The sequence below is a fragment of the Triturus cristatus genome, chromosome 6 (assembly GCF_964204655.1).
Source record: "Triturus cristatus chromosome 6, aTriCri1.1, whole genome shotgun sequence".
NCBI classification, from domain to species: domain Eukaryota; kingdom Metazoa; phylum Chordata; class Amphibia; order Caudata; family Salamandridae; genus Triturus; species Triturus cristatus.
In genome coordinates, this window is record NC_140589.1 from 716,613,123 (window position 1) to 716,639,084 (window position 25,962).

The window sequence follows — 25,962 nt, forward strand, 5'->3', positions numbered from 1 at the left end:
AGAGGGAGGGTGGGAGACGGGGGAGAGAGACAGGGGGAGAGAGGGAGGGAGGGAGGGCGAGGGAGGGAGGGAGGGCGAGGGAGGGAGGGAGGGGGAGAGGGGGAGGGAGGGGGAGAGGGAGAGCGAGAGAGAGATCTGTGTATGCTGGGTCTGGTGGCTCAGTGGACGAAGGCGTATGCTGCAGGGACCTGTGTTCAACCTCATGGTCACAATTTTTTTTTGCTTTAGCCCCGCCCCTCCCCCTCTGACCCCGCCCCCACTGGTGCAGCCCTCGGCCACAAACCACACTGTAAATTTGGCCCCCGAGAGAAAGTTTGTGAGTACCCATGCGCTATATGAACACTTCCTGTGGGAAGTGGGCATATCTCTGACCCAGAGAGCCTAATTCCACCAAAATCAAGATGGTGGAATTCTAAAAGTTGTGTTCACATAGGGTAGCCCACCTTAGGGGTAGTACTAGCCTGAGAAGGGCATACGCCTCATGACTAGCTAATTTTCCCACCTGTCCTGGTGCCAAATGGGCCCGGGCAGGATGTGGCATTTTCCCTGTCTAGGGAAGCCTTGAGTCGCATATCAAAGACTGCAGGGACCTTTGAAGCCTCCTGCCTTGATATGCTGATCACTTACCCATCCTGCTTGGAGGAGGTGACAACACCACCGGCGGAGCAGGCATTGTTTCTGCCCTCAAAGAGCACGGGCTCTCATCTGAGGGAGTCAGAAACCTGTCTGTGGTGGCAGGCTGGTCTACACCAGTCAGCCAGTACACTAGTAGTCAGTAGGTTTTCACAGGGCACCTCAAAGGTGCCCTCTGGGTGTATTAATGAATCAGTCAGCTGTTTTTCTCTATAGCTGGTGGGAAACGTTCCCCTTTAGCCGCTGGATGGTTGTGACTGCCGCGTGTCTACAAGTCTTCAGACGCCTTCTCAAATTGTTGTATCTGCAACACAAAGAAATTGAGGTGCTGCCTTGGCTCCTTGAGTATCAAACATCTCTGAACCTTGGACCTCTTTATATCGTGTCCCAAGAACCTTGGTTCCATTTGATGCCACTATCCATGCGCTACTACAGCTGTTTCGGTCTATTCTTGGGTCCCCGGGGGGAGCCCTTTGTCCATTGTCCTTTGGTATATACCTTCCTGTGTTCTTCCCAGTGGTAACTACTCCAGGTGCATCTCATCTTGTGTTGCACACATGATCTGTTCGCCCTGAAGAAGGTGTGACCCATATCCAGGTTGGACACCGAAACGCGTGTCAGCGCTGGAGTGCCATGTGTCTCCTTTGTTCCCATTTTCCCTTATGAGAAGAAAATCGATTATGGACTGTATTAGCTACTGAGGAATTGGACTCTTGATATTTGTCTGTTTATTTTTGGATTCCTTATTCATACCCCATGTTGTTCCACTTCCTTGATGGGAATATTGTTGCCTTTGTTCTAAAAAGTACAGTGTTATTTAATGAATCCTGAGTTAATGGGATGTATGAGTATGTTTGGGTTTGTGGTTGTCTGTTTGATTTGAGAGTGTGTGTGACTCCAGATGTGCCTAGATGTGTTTGATTTTCATCCTGTTTCATGTTTCCTTATCAGCTTGACATAATGATATAAATAAATGTGATATTTTCTATAGACCAGTTTTCCTACATTAATTGGGAAAGGCTGTTGTCGTTGGGTGTGTTCTAATACATCAGTGACCTTGCGCACCTTATAAGCAATTTTCAGGCAGATTGGGTCCTTTTGACTGTATTCTGAATCCATCACTGAGTCAGTGTAGACTTATTAATACAAAATGTTTGATACCAAACATCTCTAGTTTTAGCGAAGCCATCATGTAGCTGGGTAACTCATAAAACAGCAAAGTCCAGCACATGTACTCAAAATGGCATCCCTGTTCACATGTAATATCTAAGAATCGACTTAGACATCACAGGGGCATATCTGCTCATACAACTATGCCAACACATGTAGTATAGTGCACCCTGTCTTAGGGCTGTAAGGCCTGCTGTACAAAAGGCTTACCTTTACTGCATGCAGTGTCTGCAGGAATGACACACAGGAGGTGTGCCATGCTGTGTCTTCACCTTTCTCTGCACCATGGTACGAAGCCTGCAATGGCAGTTTGCATGTTGGTGCTGAGGGGTCTCTTAGGGTGACACAATACATGCCATGGTCCTGAGAGACTCTCTTTAGTACTCCAGGCCCTAGGTACCAGGGGTACCATTTACTAGGGACTTACATGGGGTGCTAAAGGTATTGCCAATTGGGGAACAATTTAACAGTTTATGGAAGAAGATCTGGCACTGGGGACCTGGTTAGCAGGAACCCAGTGCCCTTTCTGTCAACATTGCATCAGATACCAGCCATGTCAAAAAGGAGCACTTTCCTACAAAAAACGATGTGAGAACAGACAGAAATATATGTTGTTAGTGCCAAACAAACTCAGTGGGATAAAGAATGATAAATCACACTTGTATAGTGCATGGAGATGGCTTGGGAGTGGTTGGATGGTTGGGAGAAAAACAGGTAGCCCTACAAAGACACACATGCCCAATGAGAGGGTCTGTTCAGGGGGAAACATTGCCTGAAGAGTGGTAAAGGGGTTAAGGCTCGAAAGATGCGGAAGAGCCAAAGACAAGAAGAGCCCTGGCGAATGATGATGGAACCTTAAGTATGGAGAACAGATTCTGCTGCAAATATGGAGAAAAGCGAAAAGAAAGATTTTGAATGGATTCAACTGGTCCTCCAGAACGTATGAGAATAACAATAGGATAGTAGTTGCTTTTCAGATGCCAGTTGTTTTCTCGTACAAGGCTAGCAAGTATGAGACTATGATGTGAATATGCACTTCAGAGAATTCTCCAGGCAGGCGGTCATTGCCAGGGGCATGACCACCAAGCAGGTTCTGTACTACAAATGTGATCTCTTCTATAGTGATACGTGTAGCTAGGTCCTGATGATGTAAATCTTTCAGCCAATTCAGTGCAATTCCATTCAAGTATTTAGTAATGTCATCATCGGTTACGCTGCATAGGGGGGGCATATAGGAGAATTCTTGCAGAATACTCTCTAAGTCATGGAGTGAATTGCCTTTGCTACTGTATACGTCATTTGCTTCAAAAGAGTGGCACATGAAATGTGATAAGGCCTTACTTGGTCACTTGCCATCCCCATACACGCTGGCCATAGGGAACTAATCCTGTCATTCAACTTGATCTAAATATCTGGGAAGTGTTTGGGATTATTTGTGCCTGCATGATGGGTTTCTAATGTGCAGAATTTGAACTCAAGATCTTACAGTTGTGCTCCTAGAGTCCTTATAATGCTGATTGCATGGCACTGCAAGTCCTCGAAGACCATCTTGAATGCCTCCCACAGTGTGTCCATACTATATACCAACCCAGAGTTTAGTTTGAAATAGTTTTTATTTCTTCCCTGAATGCTTGGCCCTGTAGGCCCCAGTCAGAAGTCTGGTTATTATGTTGAGAACCTGGGATGATTATTTTTAGCAGTACCAAGAAGTGGTAGGAATGGAAGTCGCCCAAAGGCATGCAATTTTGGTAGTGCGCCAGTAGTCTATCCTTGCCCATGCTATGTGTACAGAAGAGTAGAATGTAATGCTTTGAATCACTGGGTATCTGCTATAATGCACATCAACTAGTTTGTGCGCGTCTGTCAGCTGTATGATTACAGCCACCACAGTATATCGTAACCACTGCGCAGTACTGAATATGTCAAGAGGAGCATGTAGAGCTACAATAAGGTCACATCCTCAAAGTATCATGCGAAATGATGAATGCAGGCGCTGGGCCCATACTTCCTGAAAGATGAAAGGGCTGTTAGTATTGGGGCCACTTATATTTATTATGGTAATATGCTTCCCTCCCAGTATAGTGCGTATCATAATATACCTTCCATCTGCATCAGCAATTATCCGTAATGGGTGGAACTAAAGTCCCTCCCTAAAGATTGTAGCTCTGCACTGGCATACGAAGAATTGGAGGTAAAATACTACCATGAACCCATTTTTTTGCAAAATATATTTCAGTGGTTTTCAACAGTGTGCTTCTTGGAGTAGGGCTATGTGTACATTGTGCTTAGTCCACTGACATTCCAAAATAGGAGGTGTAGTTTTAGCTCCCTTTGTAGTACCAATGGTTCCAGCAAGCAGCCTGTCATTCCTACTAGTGTACTCCAATGCAATACCAATTCAGATAGAGAATCTGTAGGGTCCAATGCAGGAGTACGTGTGAGTCATGAGCATTATAAGCACAATTAAACATCTAGCAAGCCCTATCCACCTCCTACACTGAACACCCCACCTTCTCAGTGAATCCATTTCCAAGGCTCTCCACCCCCCCCCAAAACTAAAGGGCATGTTATATTAACCAGGAGGTTTCCCTCAGAAGCAGCACAGAGATCTAGACCGAATCGCCCCTCTTCATGAATGGGGCCAACTGGGGCTATCACTTTACTGGAGTCCCCATCTAACTTGCCACATAACTACCAGTCACCATCAGGCTCCACTACATCAGTACAGAGGGCATGGGCTATAAAGGCCACTAGGCCCAGATTACTCTTGGCATGATTTGATAGGAAGTTATACCTCCAAGGTTATTAACTGCAACATTTAATTGGCAAGTCACAACATCATCAGCTGATCATTGAAAGGATTAGGAAGGTTTCCATGGTATAGTAGAGATAGGTCGCTAGATTGCAAAACCCAGATTACCTTTGACGGCATTCGGTAACGGTAGACCTATGCACATCCTCCCTAAGTATTACACTTAGACTCAATAGGGACGTTAGGGCCATTCCGGAGATTCGTTTGCTGGTCTCCTGGTACATCACAAGTATCTAAAGATATAAGAAGACAACATCTCACCCACAAATATATGTGGCATACGAGATCATTGGTGTTTTGTCCCCATCCGAGTAAGTGAATACTACTCAGATGGATTCAACTGTTGGTAGGAGTTAGATATACCTTTATTCTGGATAGAAGCAGTGATCCATGTGTTTAAAATGTCTTAAGAGGAGCCAAAATATTTCTTTGCAATTCAAAAGGGTACTTTAGGCATAGTTAAATGTTTTGAAACAGGATGATTATTGAAAGCAATGTTTTATACATCCACTTTGATTTTGCCTACATTTCTCAGCCATTTATTGTACCCAATTCGGTCATTGGCATTCCTTAAGACTAAGAAGATCCCTGCTTAATCTGCATTCATCATCATGCAAATCAAATAGTAGAGGCATAAAACTCTTGTGCCTTTTTGTGGTGTATTAAATTACTTGATTTAAATGGAAGTAATTTTAAACATTAAAATTGTTTAACACGTTATTTGGCATTAAGTTGTATCAACATAGTTGGTGACCACTGCAAAACAAGCTCCAATGGCTTACCTCATGGTGGTATGTGTCCATGAAACACGCACTAGGAACCCCAAATGTGATTACAAAACATGACCATAAAACACACGTATACTGACTTACCCTAACTTGGGGTTAGTGGCACCTACTCAAATGGGGAGAAAATACTAATGATGAAGCATGCCACAAAGAATTGTGGGTAAGGTGTCTTCTCTTAATATCTTTAGAAATGTATGATGTACTGGGAGGCCAGCAAGTGAGTCTCAGGAAGAGAACCTATGCACCTAAAATCCTAAGGGATTACATAACCTTATTGTATGTAACTAGGAATGTAATGCGGGTATCACACAGTAACAGTAGATTACTCGTTTTCACATTAGGCGAGGATACCACTTCAGCAGATTCTTCTTGAGAAATGTGGGGCCGTACTGCAGATCAACAAATACATATGGTTTATTCCCTATGACCACTCTCAGGCGGGTGGGGTATAACTTAGCATAAGGTACTCAAACCAAATGGAGCTTTATATTCATTAACAAAAAGCGGTGTCACACATCCTGAATCATTATGGTAAATTCTGCAAAAATGTAACTGGAGCTCCATTTATTTGTTAAGTCTCTGGCTAGTCGAAGCATCGCATTGCTGTTTCTATAATTAAGGAGATGCATTATGATGGGAGGCGATGGTGCCCCTGGAGTGTAGCACAGTACTAGCAGAGTACAAACATTTGAGAAAAAGGAGGCGCTGCTAAAGAATTCAACTCTGGCACACCAAGAGTGCACAGGTTAGTTCTGTACAATCCTGCATCCAGGTCTTCAATTTATTTGCACTAATGAGCTACAGGATCTTTTCCATTTGTAGGAGTTTCTTTTTCTTTAATATGCAAAATTTTCTATGTCTGAGATATATTTTTACGCTAACGTTATGCAACTGCACTGTCTGTCCAGATGCTATTTCATGAGGTCCATTCTGTTACTTAGGCAGTCTATCTTACTGTCTACGGTGGCAAGGCATTTTTGCATGTGAGGAAGTAGAGTTTTAACATTGGTGTCCTCTGCCGGTTCGGTTCTGAGGCATCTACCAAAGCAACCATTGTAGTTTGGCACTCGTCTCCCATTCTGGTGCTGCAATTTGAATCGAAGTTGAGTTTGATCCGTTTTTTGCTTCTCCATTGCTAGGTGGGTCGGGGATGCTCTCATCTCATGCTGCCCAGCTTCCAAATCGTATTGAATAGTAGGAAGTTTTCACATCCTGCCTTTGCAGCCCATCGTCATACTGCCTAACCAGTCTCTGACTCTTTTGTGTTTGCAGGTAAGGCTTGTGAAATAAGTTTTTATAGACTAGGGTGTGGCTTGTCCGCGAGCCACGATGGCTGCACCATAGCAGAGCTCCGGTCAGAGCCCATAAAATCTGGCAGAATCCTGGTCCGAGGGGGCACTTAAAACTTTGAAAGAGGTGGGTGGTGCTGGTCGGGAGGAAGGTTGCAGATACCTCTCCCCTAAACTGATCCCACAGTGTGCAGGAACTTCTGAGCTCGGCAGAGGAGGCAACGCATACTGTGGGCCCTGCCCAGTCGAAGTTGGAACAAAGCCTGTCTGCCAACAATGTGAGGAGTGAAGCGGATGGATTATTGGGCGGTGGCAACTGCCGGGGTATGTGACTGGAACTCCACGGTATGAAAGATCCAGAGACGGGCTTGCGGGACGGGGCGGTGGCCGCGGACGAAGAACGACGCAGCTCGGGCAGAACAGTGGAAGCGCTTCCCCGGAAGGACCGACTGGATGTGAGATCCGAGGGTCTGGATGAGTCGCCGGGGGAGCCGTGAGATTGCTGGTGGGGCCCGAGGTTGAGCCTGGGCCAGTGGGCATGATGGCTCAGCCTCCCTGGTGCGAGATCGCAGCCTGGCCGGCCAGCACGTGAAACAAAAGAGGCACTTAGCCGTGGTGGCCTGTTGTGGGTCTCCCTGGAGGGTCAGTGCCACCGGAGGGCAGGACCCATTTGATTTAGACCTGAGGGACGAGGAGGTGGCCTAGGGTTTGGGCTGAGGCCATACAGGCAGAGCGGTGAGACCTCGGCTTCAGAGAGGCCTGCCAATGCAGAGATACTGGTAGTTGGGGGAGGCAGTGTGCCAACCGTATAATAAATCGGCGGGCTGGAAATCGGCCTGTGGGGTAGGGACCCTCCCTTGCCAGACCTCAACGGAAACAGGCCGCATCCGGCCCTTGGGAGCAATCCGAGCCGACCTCATAGTCGACGCACGGGTGATGAGACGACCCTGAAGGAGCACCCAGCCGACAGGACCTAGGTGTGGAAACAACTTACAACTTGGTTTTGGCAGGGCCAACAGGGAGTCCAGTGGGAGGGGGCTATTACTACCAAAATTAAGCCTGGACGAACATCAGATTTGCCTACGGTGAGGACCTGGCGATCCCTAGACCCGGCCAGGAGACAAGATCGTAAGACAAAGCTGGAAGGTCGTGCGAAGATGGTGAAGCCTAGGGGCGCGGGCCCCACACAAGTTAACAAGATGGACAATTATGCAATCCAAAAACCCGCTAAGCCCAGCGAGGAAGGGGGGGGGGTAGAAGAGCCCTCACTGGTGGTGATAATGGCGGCAAACGTCACGGGCTCCCTAGAGATGAAAATAGACTCAGTTTCGACTGAGGTCATGCCGATCAGAGCAAACCCTCCAAATTAAGCGAGAACGTTTCCACTGTTGAGATCCAAATTGCCCAACTCAAGTCCAGCTCCAAACGCCTGGAGGTCCAGGTGCAAAAGCTAACACAACAAGCCATGCATATGGAAGAAAGGCTGGAAGAACAAGAAGGGAGGGCCCGCAGGAACAGTATAAGGGTGGTTGGTGTCCCGGAGGTGGCAGAGGGCCCCAGCGCAGAACTGTTCCTGGAAGACTTCCTGGTTAAGAGCCTGCAGCCCTTGAGTGTGTCAAAGTTCTTCTCCATCGAGAGGGTGCACAGAGCTCCGGGCCGCCTCCCAAACTGGGAGCCCCCCGCACGATTCTTGTAAGGATCTTCCATTACTGAGACAGGGATAAAATCGTCTAGGTAGCCAGGGCGAAGGGGAACATCCACTATGAAAGCACACGGATCAGAATTTTTCTGGACTTCACCCTGCAGGTGCAGCGACAAAGAAGAGGTTTTGAGCCAGTGAAAAAAGGACTTAGGGCCAGAAACTTGAAGTATATGATGCTCTTTCCGGCACGTCTCTGAGTCATGGCAGACGGGAAAACATGGCACTTCACATCCCCGGAGGAGGCCTGGGACTGACTGGAGGGCTGGCGCACTGTCGACAGGGACAAAGGCAAAGATCTGCATCGTAGACGAGGAGAGAGCATGGGTGGTAAGGAAAATTATGCCAGGGGAAGCCGGTCCCTGGAAGTAAGAGCTCACCCACAAAGGGAGGGGGTCTTAAGGAATATGAAGGGTCGAGATCACTGCTGAGGTAAGACTGAGTATGTCTGGTGGTAACCACATAAGAAGGTCTGGGAGAGGCGATGTAACCAAGCCACGGGACGGACTTGACCTTGGACTATGGCTCGCGTAGGACGTGTCATGCAGGTGGGAGGTCTAGCTTCCCTGCGATGGAAGCAGTCCCAAGAACAGCTGACTTGCACTTCCGGGGAGGACCGCATAACAGCTTGCGGTTCCAGCCAGGACAACGCTTCAGACTGACGTTTTTGTTTCACTGGAGTCCGCATGAATGGCACCTTGACGAAACTATGCCCAGGTATTGTCGGCGGCTTGGACGTTTCTGGCTAGAGGCTAGTGCTGGTGCACGTAGCCCAATTCTGTATACCTTGAAGCAGGCGCAGGAGTGCATGCTTATCTCCACCCTGCACTGCTCGCGCTGGTGCACGGAGCCCCTTCCCGTCTTTTTTGGGTAAGCGCAGAAGAGCTTACCTATTACCTTCTTTGTGGCTAGTGCTGATGCGCGTAGCCATTTTTTAGTGCCCCAGAGACTCGCGTAGGAGCGCTTGGCCTTTTCTTTTTGTAGCACCACACGCAGGAGCGCTTACTTTGGCTCATCACGCAGGAGCGCTTGCTTGGGTTCTCATCTGTTGGCAGCACGCGCAGGAGCGCTTCGTTTGCCCTCTAACCTCACGGTTCACACAGGTGCGTGTAGCCAGTCCTTGGCATATTAGGGAAACGTGCAGGAGCGCATGTCTTGTTCCCTTTACTTTGCCAACACGCGCAGGAGCGCATGGTTTCCCTTTCTATCCCTGGTGAAGAATCCTCCTTCCCATCTGTTATGCCGCAATGCCCCAAGTGACTATACAATTCTCTGAGCACTGTTGACTATTGTGTGCGAGTCTGTATAGTGAGGACAGTGGTGATAGTGTTTGCCCATATGTTTTTCTTTACAGGCAGTGTTTCCTAGAGGGATTCAATGACCAGCAGGGGGTGTACCATTCAGGTCCTCATACAGAATATCTTCCCATACCTCTAGGACTTCCTCCCCTGGTCCCCATCTTCATCCTGGTCAGTACGTACACCATTTCTAGGGTAAGGTGGAAGACGGTGGTGGTTGTTCATGTCTTCCCTGCGAGATTACTTCACAATCGGAAGGTAAGACTTGTGGGGTCCTGACAGAATCTGAAGCCCAAGATGTTTATCTCACCCAGGCGACATGAGCAGTCCCGACGTCACCTTGCAGGACATCGCAGCCATGCTTGCCAGCATGCAAGGGAAAACCTCAGTTTACGTCAGGATATAAAGGCCTTACAAGGCCAGGTGGGGATCGTCCTGACGGGGCCTTGGGGTCCGTCTCCTACAGTTAGAGTTGGACAGGAGGGGTTGTTGAGGCCTCCTTTGCTTAATCCCAGGGGTTCTTCCTCAACTCCTTCATACGCTACTCCTCCCATACAGGTGATAGCCCCACACTCTTTACAGTTAGCCGCTCCAGAGCGCTTTTATGGCAACAGTTCCAAATACAGTATCTTCCTTAACCAATGCCACCTGCATTTCATGGCTCCAGTATCTGCATTCCCGGATGATGCCTCTAGGGTTGCTTTCATTCTGTCCTATCTGGGAGGTGACACTGCCCAGTGGTCCATATCTCTGGTGGAGAATGATGATCCCATGTTGTACAATCTTTCTGTTTTCAAGGAGTCCATGTGGAGAATGTTCGCCAGTCACACGTTTGTACAAGCCGCAGACAACGCACTTCTCAAACTGAAACAAGGCAACGCTGATCTGTTACACTACATCACAACCTTCAACAGACTAGTGATTGAAGCACGATGGCTCGAGTCCCAAAAGGTGTCTGTCTTCTACAGGAGTTTACGTGTTAAACTGAAAGAGCTCATCTCCCAGATGACAGAACCCCCAGAAGAGATCAAACCGTTCGTCGATCTGGTTGTCAAGTTGAATTATAGGTTACATGAGTGGAAAACTGCAAAAACCAAGGGCAGCGATTCCCGGTTCCTGGCATACAGAGAAAACCCAAGAGATGAGTCAGCAAAACCCCATGACGCCCCGGAACCAATGCAGATAGGTAGTATCGGTGGTCTACTAACCAAGGAAGACAAGGAAAAAAGGAGAAGACTATCAGTGCTTGTACTGCGGCAAAAGTGGACACTTCGTCAGGGAATGCCTGGTAAAACCAGGCAAACCAAGAGGGAAGACACCGTTTGCATGTCCGATATACCGAGGAGACGGGTTGGGAAACGATGTAACCCAGTAGAAAACGGGGTCCATCTACTGGGTTTTTCGTCCGTCAAGACACCGACCCCTGCTTCCTATGGCAGCAACCAACACATGGGTGTAACTGTGTTGTTACGGTCACCTACAGGCCAGTTATGGCTGGTAACAGCCCTGATCGATTCGGGAGCCACCGGGAACTTTATAGATACCCAGTACATGGTGGGCCTGGGTATGGTTACAGTGAACAAAGAAAAAACAGAAACTGTAAAGGCAGTGGATGGCATGGATGTAACTTCAGGACTGATATGTTACCAAACAGAGATCATGGTGATGATGTTTGGGAACAAACACACGGAGTCCATCACCTTTGATGTTATCGACGCACCCCAGTTCAGATTGATTTTAGGCCTCCCATGGCTTGTACACCACAACCCACATATCGATTGGCTAACTAGGATTACAACGTTGGGTTCAGTTCATTGTGTTAACTCTTGTTACCTGTAGACAGAGACCTCCGGTGGAAGAGCAATACGAGCCTATGCGCTACCCCTGACCATACTTGAGGCATAACTGGATCTGGCTACGGTGTTCAATAACAAAAGGAGCCAATACTCTACCTCCTCATCGTTGTTTTGACTGCAGGATTGACATCCTCCCGGATCTACGCTTCCCTGTTGCCATGTCTACTCTCCTACAGAAAAAGAAAACAACCACCTCCGCACCTACCTAGATGAATAACTGCGGAATTGGTTCACACGCCATTCCAAAACACCCGTTTCCTCTCCCCTCTTTTTCATGGCTAAAAAGGAGGGGGGACCTAAGAACGTGTATTGACTTCAGAGCCATGAACGCCATAACGATCAAAAACCGCTACCCTTTACCCCCGATATCCAACCTATTAAATCAGGTAAAAGATGCAACTATCTACAGAAAACCGGATTTACGCAGGGCCTATCACCTCATCAGGGTCTGGGAGGGAGACGAATGGAAGACCGCCTTCCGAACTAAATATGGTCTGTTCGAATACCGGGTCATGTCTTTCGGGCTCTGTAACGCCCCTGCTGCCTTCCAGTATTTTATCGATGAAGTGCTGAGAGAATTCATTTATCTGTTCTGCATCATCTACATAGATGATATACTGAACTTTTCTACAGATTTATCTGAACACATTCTACATGTACGTACCATCCTCCAACGACTACAACAACACGGTCTGTACATCAAGTTAGAGAAAAGTGTATTCCACACCACCGCGGTCGAATTCCTGGGTCATAGCCTAACCCCTGCATAGATCGAGATGGGTATGAGAAGGTTGAAACCATATTGCAATGGCTGTCCCCTTGTCCTGTGAAACAGGTCCAGAGATTCCTGGGATTTGCTAATTACTATCGGCGCTTCATCGCAGGTTTCTCAAGGATTGTTATTCCCATCACGGGTTTACTACGCAAGGGCATGAAATTCTTATGAGAACACAAGGCCGAAAACGCCTTTCAGGAATTAAAGGCAAGGTTCACAACTGCCCCTGTATTGAGACACCCCAACCCTGAACAGCAGTATATAGTAGAGGCTGATGCCTCACAGAACGCCCCGGGGGATGTTCTGTCACAAAGGGACACCAAAACGGGCCTGTTACACCATGTGGACTTCTATTCCAGCTATCAGAGTGCAACTACGCAATATCAAACCGCAAACTCCTAGCCATTAAGGCAGCCTTTGAGGAATAGTACCACTACCTAAAAGACGCCAAACATCCGGTGACCATCTACACAGACCATAGGAATCTGCAATTCCTCCGCTTGGCCAGGGCCCTCACATCCAGGCAGTTGCGATGGACCCTGTTTTTTAACGAACACAACTTCCAGATCACATATCGGCCCGGAAGGGAGAACACTAAAGTGGACGCCTTGTCCCGGCTAGATGAAACCGGAGAAGAAACACTCACAGTAGAACCAGTGTCAATCATACCTGAACACTGTTTTCAGGGGGCAATCCTTACCTCTACCTTCCTGTCTCAGCTACGCAGTGACATCAAACAAAAGGATCAGGTGAGATGGATCGGTGACCTCAAAGGTCTTACAGCATGAGATGGATTCCTGTACAGAGGAGACTGTTACTTTCTTCCTTTGGTAGACCACCAACAACAGGCGCTGTACATGTGTCATGACCATCTCTTATCCAACCATCCCGATACCAGAAAACCATGGACTTGCTACAGAGACATTTCTGGTGGCCATCCATGGACAGAGACGTACATGCCTACATAGTTCGATGTGCCATCTGTGCTCAAGGAAAGATCTTGTCCCAACCCATAGTAGGGATACTGCTCCCTATTCCAGTACCTCCATACCCTTGGCACATAGTCTCAATGGATTCGTCGAACTGCCCAAGACCAAAACGGGTTACACCACCGTTCTCACCATTGTGGACTAACTAACCAAAATGGCACACTTAGTGCCATTGAAGAAACTTACATCGGCGGCTGAACTGGCGGTGGTCTTCATGTATAACCTGGCACCTTCTGTACTGAGCGCGGACAGGGGCTCCCAGTTCAAATCTAGGTTCTGGAACAAAGTGTGCACCGCTATGGAAATGGAAGTGGGTCTGTCCTCGGCATACCACCCCCAAACCGATGGGAAGGTGGAGAGGACAAACCAAACCATGGAGCAGTACCTCCGTTGCTTACAGCTGTCCGTGTAAAAAGAATGGTCGGAAGATCTATGGATAGTGGAATATGCCTACAACAACAACAAGCACACAGCCACGGTTATGTCACCTTTCTACTGCCTCCAAGGTCGACATCCACGAACTGCACCCTGGGAAGAACCACAGACCAGTCACATGCTCACAGTATAGGCATATCACTCCTTCCTATACGACATCTGGCAACAAGCCCTTTCGAGTTAGCCAAAGCCAAGGAAAACTATAAACTGAATACTGACAGACACAGACTGGCAGAATCCGACTACAAGGTGGGGATAAGGTGTGGGTCTCCATAAAAAACCTGAATGGGCATGGTCCCAAAAAAACTTACCACGTTACGTGGGTCCCTACACCATAGAAAAAGTGATCAACCGTATTTCCATGAAGCTCACTCTGCCCCCAAAATGAGAGTACATCCTGTTCTCCATGCATCACTCCTACGTCTCACTCACCCCGACTGTCTGGCCACATCCCCTCCGCCTCCTGTTCTCAGGGATGATCATGAGGAATATGAGGTCTGGGCTATTTGTGATTCCCATAGAACCCAGGGTAGGCTCTTTTACCTGGTGGACTGGTTATGGTCCGGAGGAGCGGTCCTGGGAGCCTTTGTCGCATGTTGGCCACGCTCCCCAGCTGGCTCTTGCCTTCCATGTCCGGCATCCCCTGAAGCCCCGTCCTGAAACCCTTGTTTAGCCGGTGGGGTGGGTCAGTCTTGAGGGGGTGTACTGTCATGGTTCCCAGTCTAGCAGGAATACCTGGTGTTTTGTGTGTAGTGCGCGTCCAATGTCTACCCCTTTGCAGCGTAGGACGTGTCATGCAGGTGGGCGGTCTAGCTTCCCTGCGCCGGACGCAGTCGCCAGAACAGCTGACTTGCACTTCCTGGGAGGACCACATAACAGCTTGTGGTTCCAGCCCGGACAACGCTTCAGATTGATGTTTTTGTTTCACTGGAGTCCGCATGTATAGCACCTTGACAAAACTAGCCCAGGTATTGTCGGCGGCTTGGACGTTTCTGGCTAGAGGCTAGTGCTGGTGCGCGTAGCCCAATTCCGTATACCTTGAATCAGGCGCAGGAGCGCTTGCGTATCTCCGCCCCGCAACGGCTCGCGCTGGTGCACAAAGCCCCTTCCTGTCTTCTTTGGATAAGCTCGGGAGCGCTTGCCTATTACCTTCTTTGCAGCTAGCGCTGATGTGCATAGCCATTTTCTAGTGCCCCAGACTCGCGCAGGGGCGCTTGGCCTTTTCTTTTCCTTTTGTGGCACCACGCGCAGGAGCGCTTACTTTGGCTCTTTTTATTTGACAGCATGCAGGATCGCTTATTTGGGTTCTAATCTATTGGCAGCACGCGCAGGAGCGCTTTATTTGCCCTCCTTCCTCACGGCTCACGCAGGTGTGTGTAGCCAGTCCTTGGCATATTAGGGAGATGTGCAGAAGCGGATTTCTTGTTCCCTTTCCTTTGCCAACACGTGCAGGAGTGCATTGTTTTCCTTTCTATCCCTGGTGAAGAATCCTCCTTCCTATCTGTTATGGCGCTAGGCCCCAGGTGACTATACGGTTCTCTGAGCACTGTTGACTATTGTGTGTGTCTGTATAGTGACGACAGTGGTGATAGTGATTGCCCATATGTTTTTCCTTACAGGCGGTGTTTCCTAGAGGGATTCTGTGATCACCAGGGGGTGTACCATTCAGGCCTTCCTACAGAATATCTTCCCATACCTCTAGGACTTCCTCCCCCCAGTCCCCATTTTCATCCTGCTCAGTACTTACGCCATTTCTAGGGTAAACTGGAAGATGGTGGTGGTTGTTCATGTCTTCTCTGCGAGAATACTTCACAAGCGGATGGTAAGACTTGTGGGGTCCTGACAAGTAGCAAATTGGGGCATCCAATAAGGATCAGAAACTGAAATGTACGCAGCTTGAAAAGGAGATCCTGGACTTGGAGACCAGGGTGATAGAGCAGGAGGGGAAGTTGAAGGGAGTTGAAACACTGCCTCGCCCTTAGGCAAAAAAAGCTTAGGGACTTGGTGGAAGGGGAAGCCAGGGCCCAGGCGAAAGCCTTGAAATTCAGCGTCTACGAAATTGGTGACAAGGCCAGCAAGTTGCTGGCCTGGCTTAAAAGGCGTGAAACTTCAGTGAGGTGGGTCCCAGAAATAATGGGATACAGGGGGAATAGATTTGTGACAGGAAGTCGCGGAGGGGTTTGCCTCATACTACGAAGATACATATACATCTACAGCGAGACACCCTGAAGCAGACTGCTTAGACTTCCTTAGGGATATCAAGCTGTTGGTTCTGTCCATGGGAGACAGGGATAGCTTAAAAAATGATTTGACAGAGGAAGAAATAACACTGGCCGCCCTCGCACTGCGTTCAGGGAAGGCATAGGTTCCAAACTGTCTCCCAGTAGAATTGTATAAATGTATGCTAGACAAGACAATGCCCCATCTTCAATTGATGTGCCACGAAGCCAAACAGACAGGGAGGTTGCCCTATGACCAGCGGACAGCAATGATAGTTGTCATACCAAAAGAAGGTAAGCCTCCAACGTGTTGTGGGTCATATTGACCGATATCACTGCTTAACTTCGAAGTAAAGGTGCTAACCGCGGTCCTGACTTCTCTGGTGCACCAGGATCAGTCTGGATTTAAGCCACACAGAGGCACTAGACTTAATCTCCGCAGTCTGTTTGGAATCCTGCATGTAACGAACCTGAGCCCCTCTGTGCCAGCGGCACTCCTGTCCTTAGATGCCAGAATGGTGTTCGATAGCGTGGAGTGGAACTACTTGTGGGCGGTGCTGGAGCGCATGGGATTCGGACCTAACTTCACTAGTTGGATAAGATTGCTATACAAACAACTGCTAGCCAGGGTGAAGGTTAACGAACAGTCTCCAGAGAATTCCCCCTGCAGAAAGGGACTAGGCAGGGCTGTCCTCTGTCCCCGATTTTATTTGCCCTGGCCCTTGAACCGTTGAAGACATTGATCCGCCAATCCCAGTAGGCGATGAGTCGGAAGATCATACATCCCTGCATATCGTGGCAATCAATAGACAGAATCCTGCAAATAATCCGTATTTTGGGACATTTCTCAGACTATCGCATTAACTGGGACAAGTCCTTACGGTTTCCGCTGGTGGGGGAATCCCGAAACTAACCTCCAGATGCGAAGTCCCGGTGGAGCTTGTGGGGTTTAAATATCTGGGGATACACATAACAAGAAATCCGCAAAATTACTATAACCAGAATGTGTTGCCCCAACTGACCAGGTTTCGGCGGGACGCCCAGAGATGGAAGGTACTGCCGCTGACTCTGATGGGTCGTGCATCACTGTTCAAAATGATGACACTCCCCAGGCTGTTATATGTCCTGCAAAATTCCCCCTATTGGATTCCGACGAAATTCTTCCACTTAAGTGAGGTGGACCTGCGCTCACTGCTGTGGAACGGAGGGGCATTACGAATAGCGCTTTTTAAGCTACAAAGGGGGGTGTATGAAGCGGGGCTGGCGATCCCAGATGTGAAAGTATACTACTGGGCATCGCAGCTGGTCGTGCTGAATGGCTGGGCATTCGGGGATCAGAAGGAGCCAGCTTATAGCGAAGACAGATTATACATGGGAAACAGGAGATATAGCTCCCTAATTTATGACAAAAATGGGAACCAAGGACCTGCAGACACACACACACAGTGACCAAAATATGGTGGGAAGGGGCAAAATACCTGAGCTGGAGTGACAGACTGACAGGAATGACCCCCCAGTGGTCGGGTGACCAACTGGCGGAAGAGTGCAAGTTAAGGGGTTTCGCCAAATGGGAACTACTGGCGCTGGAAAAATTGGGAGAGGTCTGGAGAGGCAGAGCATTTATGACATTCTAGGTCCTCCAACAAGAGTACGAAATGGGCCCTGGAGAGTGCCTGCGATACCTGCAGCTGGTTATGTGATTAGCTAGGACCCCCTGAGAAAGTAAAATTCCTAGGACAGGGCAATATACAATGAAACAATAACTTCCTAGGCAATTAATGGGTATACGAGTAGTGATGTCAGAGGAGTGTCAAAAATGGGTTAGCCACAACAAATTGAAAAGTTATACAGTAGTATTTATTATTAATATTTCTAAATATCACAAAAATAACATGATTTTTCCAGCAATAAAATACACATCCACGATGTGTGGTCATTCAATACATAGGTACACCGGAGGACGTAGATTGGGTAGAGGCCCTTCAAAGCCCCAGGGAAGTTGCAATAAGCTCCCGTTTTCGCCTAATTCAACTGAAGGTTCTGCACAGAGTATACTGTTTCCGGGGACTGTTGCGCCGACTGGGCATGGTAGAATCAACTCTATGTTACAGGAGGGCACATTCTATCATCTCATTTGGGAGTGTCCAGAAACTCAGAAATATTGGGGCAGTGTCAAAGATATCATGTCACAAGTGACTGGGCAGACGATCCCCATGGTGCCGCAATGGTTTCTATTGGGTATAGGAGGAGGACAGGCCTAGATACACCAAAATATGGCTGGTGTTGGCAGGTGTGGTGGCTAAGCGTAACCTTGCCAGGTGCTGGGGATCAAGGGCACTACCACGAGTAACGGACTGGCAAACAAATATGGACTGGTGGTAGTTAGCAGAACGTACTATATACCAAAGTAGGGGATGCCCTAAAAAATGGGAGAAAATCTGTCAGGGCGGCTCCTCCATTAGGGCGGAGGAGCACTAACCCACTGCTTTCTTTCAGTGTGAGAAGCAGAAACATAAAATGGTATTTAACCCTGCCTGGTTGGGGCCAGGCGGGTGGGGAGGAGTGTCTTGCCCAACGCTGTGGGCCCCGACCAAACCAGTCATGCGCACTCTGACTTTTCTCCATTTAGGCTGCATGCGCCTGCATAGAGAAAATGGCCTCCCCATAGGTGCCCGGCTGGGCGCCGTCCCCACCAATCACAATGCTACCATTGAAGCACTGACTTAGGGGAGGGGAGGCTGTCCGTGGCTGCTTCCTGTTGGGAAAACGCGGGACCCGGCCAGGAGCTGAGGCGGCGTGAAACCCGGTAAGTTTTTTTTAATTTTACCGAAACCCCTGTGAACCCGCGCAACCCCCCCCCCCCCCCCCCCCCATGCCGGCCGCGACAGAAATCTGGGATCAATGGCGGGTGTTCCGGGTGCTGTGAGGGGATCCTGAACAGGTGAGATGAGCACTGTATCCTTAATGTCATACCCTCTAGGATAACAAACGATAATTATGTGAGCAACTGGTCAATTACTTCGGTAAACTCTATTACTGATGTACTGCTGGTTTAATATTGTTGCAATAAAAAGATTTAATAAAACGTTTTTACAGACTAAGTTCTAAAATCAGCCACACGCACAACAAGGGCAGGGTTTATCGCAATCTCTATATGTTGGTATGCGTGTTATCAGCTTTTAAGCATCATTATGTAGGTAATGCAATTCCCCATTTCCGGAAACCCATCAGATGCCTTATCATGAGGCACACAGACCCAACTACCGCGTCGAGGCCGCAGTGCCATCCCTATGAGCACCTGAAGAGAGCTTGAGGGGCACTTAGAATGGCCCCACAGTCACCAGGTTAGGTCCGCTCCTCGGCCACGCCAGTGAGCCTATACAGTCACTACGGTCCCAACTTCCACTAGGTAAACACTGTGAGAGTTCAGTATAGCAATACTCAGTGAGGGCAGAAGCTGACAACCCGAGGCTCCCAACTAAGCTATATGTCCTCCTGAGTGGCACCAGCGTGAGTAGCGTCACAGCCGACAAACCCAGCATGGGGTTCCGATTCGGCCAGCTTGCGGTGTCTCGCTCTCTTTCCTCTCATCTTCCCCCAACAAAACACGTGGGGCCGTTGCAAACTCACTCCTTAGGTGTCCCACTCCCTGCATAACTCCACTCTTAAGAACCGGAAAAGCAAGGCACCAACGTCACTGGGCTAGCTATGCTGCATCAGCAGACGTCACTGATAAATACATGTTCATTTGAATACTACATGCTGATGTGTTCAAGAGTGTGGCTTACGTACGTGCAGCTGGACGCGACCAACATCTGCCGTTGAACGTGATATCGTCAGTGCGTAAATCTGGCGGCCATCTTAGAATGGTGGGTTATAGTACTGCTGAATTATGAACTCTGTCGGTTCAAAATAAAATGTGTCAGAATATGACTCCTGATATAACGAGGTGGGCAAAAGGGATGGAAAAGTAAGCATTAAACGCCGGAGTCCCTGAAGATAAGGAACCATCCTTTTACCAGTCTTTTGCTCGGGTTACCCTATCACAGCTTGACAACAGTAAGAAACCAAACAGTGACGTAAGACTTATTCTAGTATGGCTACCACTGAAGACACAAGCCAAGCCGGTTGTTTCGGTGCGACTGCAGCCTTTCCGTTCGGCGGGCATTTGTGACGAAAGGCGAGAAAGGCGTGTCAAGCGTCGGCTCCGCTCCTCCCCTCTCCTCTACTGTGTGTTGGGGCAGTTGTTGGCTCGCGGCGCCGGGTCTGCGTCAGTGAGCGCGCGCCCCCTGCCCTGCTCCCCTCACCTCAGAGGAGCCGTCATGGCTGGGCAGCAGTTCCAGTACGATGACAGCGGCAATACCTTCTTCTACTTCCTCACATCCTTCGTGGGGCTCATCGTCGTGCCGGCCACCTACTACCTGTGGCCCCGGGACCAGAACTCCGGTGAGTGCCCCCTCAATAAACAACGTCGCGAGCATCAGCAAAGCCAGGCTCCAGGGATGTTGGTTGAGTACATCTATTACACTGGCTGTTGTCCCTAGGTACACCAGCTCCCCCTGTTTCCCTATGTACCTTTGGTTATTGAGGCCTCTAGGGCAGGCAATATTGATGCTTCTAGGAGTGTTTTTGAGGGGGGCGAAAGGCTACTAAAGAGTGAGGCATTGTTACTGACGTCAATTGGCTATATGTACTAGCCAAGAGAGACGCTCCTGGTTCTTCAAGTGACAGACCCACTCCCCACTTTCTATTCTGTTCCCTCCAGATTTGCAGCAGTTCCTGGGCTTTCCAATACAAATTTCAAGTTGGACAAGCATTTACGAGTTTCGTTCCTAACTGTGGCATTCTGAGAGCTGTGGTCACAGTGCTCCAAGTTGCGAGGCTGCAAGAGTTTTTGAAGATATTTAATTTTGGTTCGTGTGACGCATTGCATAGCTGTTTGGTAACCACTTCTTATTGAGTGACCCATGGTGATGTGGAGGTGTATTTCCATGTTCATTTTATATGTGTAAGTCGCACACCTGAAACGTTTTATTCGTTTTCTCTGTCGTAAGTCCGGTTCTAGGAAGGGTACCATAACAGCCGAAATGATTTGAAACCTAACCTGCACGAAGCATCTGTGCAGTGTAAGATACTCCGCGTACCAAGCCAGTCAAGTGCATGCTGACAGCTGCTGTGTTGTAGCACCCTCTAGCAATCGTCCTGCTGTTAGTAAACCCAGAGAGTCGTTACAGCACCTAGGACGTGCAGGCTTTCAGCGATGTAAAAGAAGGCCTACGTAACCCATTCGCTTTTCCGTACAGCTATTGGTGACTGTAGGCATCTTGAGCTGTACATCGGGCGCATCATCCTTGCAAAATCAGTGCCCATCTGCACTCGTGTTAGCAGTTTGAACTTGATTTAGGTTGCTATAGTGTTCAAGCTTTGCTTTCCTTACCTCCCTCCATTTTTTTTCCTTGTGTCACGGTCATTATGTAGTCCCATGAGTTTACAGCTGTTTTCATCTTTAATGGTTCGCCGAATGATCCACTTTTAAATCCGGTTGTGAAATTCTCTGTTATGATCTGCTGAATAATCTTTTTTTTTCGTTGAGTTTTTGGCGGCAGTCATATTTTACAGAGCTTTAGGTAAACGCATTGGTGGTAAATCAGTTCTTCAGAACGGTGAGAAATCACAGTCCTCGTTTAAATGTACTAAGGACATACGTATCAAAGAAAGAGGAAATAATCTTGAAGTATGTGACGCATGGTAGGATTTAGAGTCTTAGATCATGTCAGTGGCCATACTTGCTTATGATTTCATTGTTGGCGTTTTGACAGGTAGGATTAGAGCCAGTCACTCCAGTCACTATCCCTTATTAACGTGTTTACACTGCTGTTTTAAACCCTTTGTTTTTTCCTGTCGGTAGCTGTGGTTTTGCAGGGTTGTTATATCTTTTGTACTGGTGCCCACGTTTAATATAATATTTGTATATTGGAAAGCAGACTCTGAGCTTACAGAAAGTCCAAGCCCTCTACCCCCCGGTTCCCGAAAGGGTGGCCAGCATATACCCTCAAGGACTGACTTCCTTCAAGATTTTCTGGATAACCTCTGGCAGTCTATATTATTTTCCTTCTACTTGGGTCTGTTTGTGGTTATCCCGATAACTGTTATGGATCTAGGCTGAACACCACCGCCCTACACTTAATTGGCTTGTTGTAGCCCGTGCTGCTGGTCTCGGTTTGGATGAGGCCTTACATTCCGCAGTGATAAGGCAGTTCACCATGCCACTCCAAAAACGTATTTCTAGATCAGTGTCAACTCTTCCATTGCTATTTTTTTTTACCTTATGCATGGGGCCACTGGAATTATGCTGCAAGGGAGAACCAAATAATGCCGCATGGTTGACTAAAGGGTCAACGAAAAGACAAATTGTGGCAGAATGCAACACTTTTTTTTTTTATAGTATTACCTTATTATTTTTCAATTTTTACATATAGTAATACTTTCTGGGCTACTATTTTCTCTCATTAGTACTAGTTTAACAACCACCTACAGAAATGAGCAGCTGAAAAATGACCAGTTATCCTTTGCGAAGGGTGCACAAACGCAGGTGGGCAATTTTTCAGTAACTTTTGAGCTAGAAGCACAATACACAGTAGATGAATTATGTGGAAAATGCGACAAATTTATAACTAAGATGAAAAACAATTCTAGTGGCCATACTTATACCTTATCTATAAGTATGTACTCTGAAGCAGAGCGAATAGCATATATTGATCGCTTTATATGTTCATATGTCTATGGGTACAGGAACTGTGGTGGGTAGGGTGGTATATCTCCCCCAGATGTGTGTGGTGGACGCAGGGAACAGTATTCCCCCACCCCGATTTTTGAATACAAACTGATTTTAAACAATGGTAGACAGACTCTGGTAAGCTATGCTGCATATCATCTATATCTTACTGATGTAGTGTCACCTGAGGAGTAAGCTCTGAGGGGTCTCTGACATTTGTTTTGATACATATTTAATTGCAGCCACTGAGGTGTTGAGCCTCATCTAAAATCGGCCTGTTTGCAAGCCAAGATGTAATTGCAAGCAGTATGCAAAATGTCTAATATTGTCTTTCTGTCCAGAGCATTGATTGCCCCTCATGTTCCCCTTAATGTCCATTTGCACCTTCCCGCTTGGTGGTCAGCTCCATTTTTTTTGATGGTCATTATTCCCCATTATTTCTTTCCCTTGATTTGTAAATTGTGTGCAGATACTGTGAGCACCTGAAGCAAATGTAAAGCGCTCCATGAGGTTTCTTCGTACAGTTTTACTGATAGAGTATAAATGATCCAGTCTGGGTTTTGACCTTATACATGGCAGGTTTTTTTTAACATACGCCATTTGAGGATTTCCATGAATGGTTTATCCGGGTTCTCGGTTCCTATTATCATTTATTTTCATTTTATTGCTATTAGTTTGGTGGCCCCAGTCACCACCCATCACATTCTGGGTAAATTTAATCACATATCTTTTGTTAAGGATGAGTGGGCCTATGAATTACGAGGCTGAACATTTAAATGCTATGTCAATATTTCTACAATAGATGCTGGAGCGTTTAAGCAGTCACGGGGTCAGCTAAATGATTGAGAAGAATTTTTAAAACCAAGGAGAAAGAAGAGTCCCTGGGGACCTCAAAATCTTTCCTCTTACTGTTGTATTGAAAAGCGTACCGAGCGTATCTTGTTGAAACTCCGTGGCCCTTGCAACGGTGAGGCCTATATTGACTGGCCTTTGTTTCCTCACTCAAAGTTCATTTCAATTCAGTGACTAATTATTCTCCCCGCACCAGTATGAATGCAGATTCAATAGAGTGTTAGGGAAGCAGAAATGACATGACACAAACTTTGACCTGATGACATCAGATGGTGTATTGCTTCACGCTGTCTTGGCTCCTCATCGGCCTCCTATTTGCGGTTTAGGGGTCAATGAAAGAGCAAGAAGGGGAAACCACTGAAAGTAAAGGAGGAAATTATAGAGTCCTATCTGCTTTCTGTTCTTACCACTCACTGCCGTCATGACATCTGTGACACAGGTGGGAAGGAGGGTGCCAGGATTACCAAAAAATAATCCAGTGTAGCAGATAATCCCCCAAATTGATGTAGACTGCGTAAATCGGCACCACCTAATCTGATATCTGTATTTTAAGCACTGTAGCGTCCAGTCATATTGAGAATATCCTGCAGGGACAAATGCCTTGCATCCTTCAGTCTCACCATACGGAACAAAATCCCCTTAAAATGCCATGCCCCTCTTTGCTTTTACTGGCATACTTTGATTTATTGCTCAGTTGAATTGCTAATCTTCCTCAAAGAAAATTTACAGGGCAAACAGACATCTTTGTGCGATGTTGCATCGGTATTTGGAGTGAGCGCCGTGACAACTTTGTGTGCCTTGTTTCATGGTGTACGCTTAGAGTATGTATGGTATTGATTCCAGAATTTTTGCTACCCTAGGCTCTGCTTAAGGCGACTCGAGCAATGTAGGGGAGTGCCTGCTGGTATGGCATAAGCCAGATAAATTGTGCGTCATTGTACTGCAGACGAAGCTGCCAAATTTCCGTGAACAGACTACAGTGGAGAAGCTATTTCCTGTTTATTCTATTGCGATGCCCTTTAAATTTTGCTTTTAGCCCTCCCATCGTTTCAACGGCCTAAATTTACAAGGTTTACACCAATGACCTTGACTTCACCTGCTTCTGTTTGTCCACCTCCACAATCAAGAGTACAGATGCAGTCTGACTGGAATACTCAATTGTGCTCAGATCAGTTCAACAGGTACATTGCTAAACGCAGACATCCCGTTTTCAATATCCACTGTCTGCCAGTGGTGGCGATTTTATATCAATGCTGTACGTTATGATGCTGAGGTATATTTGAAGCCTGTGAAGTTTAATTGGATTAAAAAAAAACACTCTTTTCACGTGTGCTGCAGCTTTTAACTAAACTAAGACTAAGTGATGTGTACTGTGCGCAGGCGAAGTTCTCTCTTGGAACCTAATTTGCACCTGTCTCTGCACAACACAGAAGGCAGAGAACAAATGATGTGTACTGTGGTCGAACTTTGACACCCTGTATAGGTGAATCCTGTAACAGTAATATCGGATCTTTATGTAGGACTAATCCTGCTGACCGAAAGACCCTGCATGAGGTGAGGTTGGATGTAGCAAAACTTACACTGTTATTGGTCTCTTCTTTATCTCGCCAGTGGAGTCCTTCCGCATTCTTTGCTCGTTTTTACAATAGGGAATTCTAAAAGCCCGGTTATTGCTGATCAGATGCAAAAATGTAGATCTTCTATTGAAGCAATTTTATTTAAACACCCCAGATGCAATATGGAGAAAGTAGACCATATCTATATGATTTTACCAATGTTTGATAGGGAGAGATTACCGGAATTAGGTGATATGGCCTTTACAGATGATGGTTGGATGGGGTGTTGCAGCAACTATTAAATTCTGTGTGTTGGTGTTACATCTGAGATAAGAGGAGGAGGATGATGTCCTTGTTTTTTCTTCTTGCAAGAAGATGCAAAGCCTTCTATTAATTGGGTAGTGTAAAGACCTGACTTTATGAATACCAGACAAGGAAACACGTGAAAAGTGTCAAATCTGATAAAGTGGTGGAGGAAATAAGAGAGAAATGAAATTGAGTTTTGAGAGGACGCTTTGGCCTGGTAACTATGTATAAAGTTCAGCTGGGTAAGTGCACCCAGGTGTTTGGGACTTGTGGCTGAATCTTTTGTTTTTATTGTTAAACATTGTATCTACCGGGAAGCAAAATTATCTGTAAAGGCTGGGTTGACTAAGTGTGTGACTGCGTTTGTAAGATTGTATTTTTTATTGCAGCTGAGACTAAAATATTGCAGTCAGATCAGCTAGTATTGCTTTGTGCCGGAGGGTTACAAAAGCATATTCCGTCATTGAATTGACTGGAAACCGTAGAAACAGGTAAGAATTTGAGGTGGTA

The 25,962-nt window shown here is 47.3% G+C and overlaps 1 protein-coding gene across 1 annotated transcript in view; it reads left to right on the forward strand.

The window, feature by feature from the left end:
- The first annotated feature begins 19,839 nt into the window (after nucleotides 1–19,839).
- Nucleotides 19,840–25,962, forward strand: part of SEC63 (SEC63 protein translocation regulator) — a 669,334-nt gene continuing 663,211 nt past the window's right edge. Inside the window, exon 1 of the mRNA XM_085611209.1 lies at nucleotides 19,840–20,409. Coding sequence (XP_085467335.1) covers nucleotides 20,286–20,409 — 124 coding nt within the window. The 5' untranslated portion in view covers nucleotides 19,840–20,285. The remainder of the gene's footprint in view (nucleotides 20,410–25,962) is intronic.